Raw genomic sequence first — 2,110 nt, forward strand, 5'->3', positions numbered from 1 at the left:
TATCCTTTTGGTCTTGGAATCATAGATAAATATGTTGCCTGAAACTGATGATTCACCCTCAATTTTTAAATCAATCACATCACAAGTTGTCCCAGTGTTAATTGGAATATTCAAAAGAGATTTAATCATCATATTATCCTTTTCATAGAGCCAAATATGTCATAACAATTGTAATTTTAGCACAGTGAGTGGTACCATGGTGTGTTTTGTTTGAATGTGAATGTAGAAAGGTGTTCACGGACCCAAAGAATTACAAACAGAATCATTTCAAAGAATAAAAAGACAAAAATATCTTTGTTCACAGGGAGGACCTGGCATGGACCGCTGTGTCTAAATGAAGTGGTTCAGCCATGCAATGTTCCTGGAAGGCAGTGATTCTACTGGCCTTGGCCTCCATTGCCATCCAGTACACGGCCATCCGGACACTCACCTCCAAGCCTTTCCAGCTGTGCCCGTTGCCCAGCCCCCAGAACTGTGGTCTGGGGGGCCAGGAGACAGAACCTCCCTTTGAGCGGGGAGCAGCAGGCGGTGGAGGCTGCGATGACTACCCTTACTTCTCCATTAATGCCACACGCAAAACGCACATCCTGGTCCTGGCCACCACCCGTAGCGGCTCCTCCTTTGTTGGCCAGCTGCTCAACCAGCACCAGGAGGTTTTCTACCTGTTTGAGCCTCTTTATCATGTTCAGACTACACTGATTCCGCGTCTGTCGCACAGCCGCAATGCTGCAGACCGCCGCGTGATGCTCGGCGCCAGTCGAGACCTCCTGCGCAGCCTGTACGGTTGCGACCTCTATTTCCTGGAGAGCTACATCAAGCCGACGCCGACAAACCACACCACAGATAAACTGTTCCGTCGCGGGGCCAGCCGAGCATTGTGCCAGCAACCTGTTTGCGATGCCTTCGGTCCTGCTGATGTTAACGTGGAGGAAGGGGACTGTGTGAAGAAATGTGCATCACTAAACATGACCTTAGCAACGGAGGCATGTCGTGAGAAGCGGCACGTGGCGATCAAAATTGTCCGGGTGCCAGAGATTGGAGATCTGCGCGCCTTGGTGGAAGACCCACGGCTGAATATCAAAGTGATTCAACTTGTCAGAGACCCGCGTGGTATCCTGTCGTCACGGATTGAGACATTCAGGGATACGTATCGGCTGTGGCGCATTTGGAGGGCCACAGGGCGAAGGCCCTACAATCTAGACTTGAGTCAGCTCACAGTTGTCTGTGAAGACTTTCTCAGTTCTGTTTCAACTGGTCTCAGCCATCCCTACTGGCTCAAAGGGAAGTACATGTTGGTTCGTTACGAGGATTTGGCGAGAAATCCACTTCAAAAGACAAAGGAGATCTATGACTACCTGGGGCTGCCTTTGGATAAAAATGTAGAAGACTGGATACATGCAAACACTCGGGGCAGCAATGAGCCCTCAGCAAAACACAAGTTTGGCACTGTGAGGGACTCAGCAGCTAATGCTGAGAGTTGGCGTTTGAAACTGTCTTATGACATGGTAGAATACACACAGACTGTGTGTCAGAAAGTACTCCACCAGCTGGGATACAAGGCCGTGAAATCAGTAGAGGAACTGAAAAATATGTCCCTCTCACTGGTACAGGACAAAACTTTTGTACCTTTTTTGTAACAAAGATAGTTCTCTAATGACTATTTTTGATATATTTATAATTGTTGCCTTATAATTTCCTTAGTTTGTTGGTTTTGTTCCTGTAATTTTATTTCTTCAAATTTGCACTAAACTTTAAATATTTTGAATGCACCGAGGGAAGTATGGATGATTCCCCAATTTTGCAGAACAGCACACGTTAAACACAAAGTAATCGAACAAGCTAGTTTACAAATGTCTCATCTTTTAGTTTTACCATGAATAGAACCAAGACAAGGCACTGTCTTCATTAAGTTCCTGTATGCAAGCTGTCAAACGTTGCCCTTCAGAAACATGGGATTAGAGTTTTTTTTTTTTTTAGACCTGTGATGGCAAGATGGCAAATTTGGACTGTACAAGCCCTACTGTGCAATAAATAGTGAATGTCGCAGTCAACCTTTACCACTATGGCATTTCTATCCATGTGGGAAGAGAAGAGATACTTGTGACAGATG

At 45.9% G+C, this 2,110-nt stretch overlaps 1 protein-coding gene across 1 annotated transcript; it reads left to right on the top strand.

Annotated features, from left to right (window-relative positions):
- The first annotated feature begins 350 nt into the window (after positions 1–350).
- On the top strand, positions 351–1,637 carry chst1 (carbohydrate (keratan sulfate Gal-6) sulfotransferase 1). Its single transcript, XM_073465267.1, has one exon. The coding sequence runs from the start codon at positions 351–353 to the stop codon at positions 1,635–1,637; it is 1,287 nt and encodes a 428-aa protein (XP_073321368.1).
- Positions 1,638–2,110: the final 473 nt, after the last annotated feature.

Source organism: Pagrus major, chromosome 4, assembly GCF_040436345.1.
Source record: "Pagrus major chromosome 4, Pma_NU_1.0".
Lineage (NCBI taxonomy): Eukaryota > Metazoa > Chordata > Actinopteri > Spariformes > Sparidae > Pagrus > Pagrus major.

Coding starts and splice junctions, on each gene's coding strand:
- chst1 (XM_073465267.1), top strand. CDS start 351: ATGCAATGTTCCTGGAAGGCAGTGATTCTACTGGCCTTGGCCTCCATT.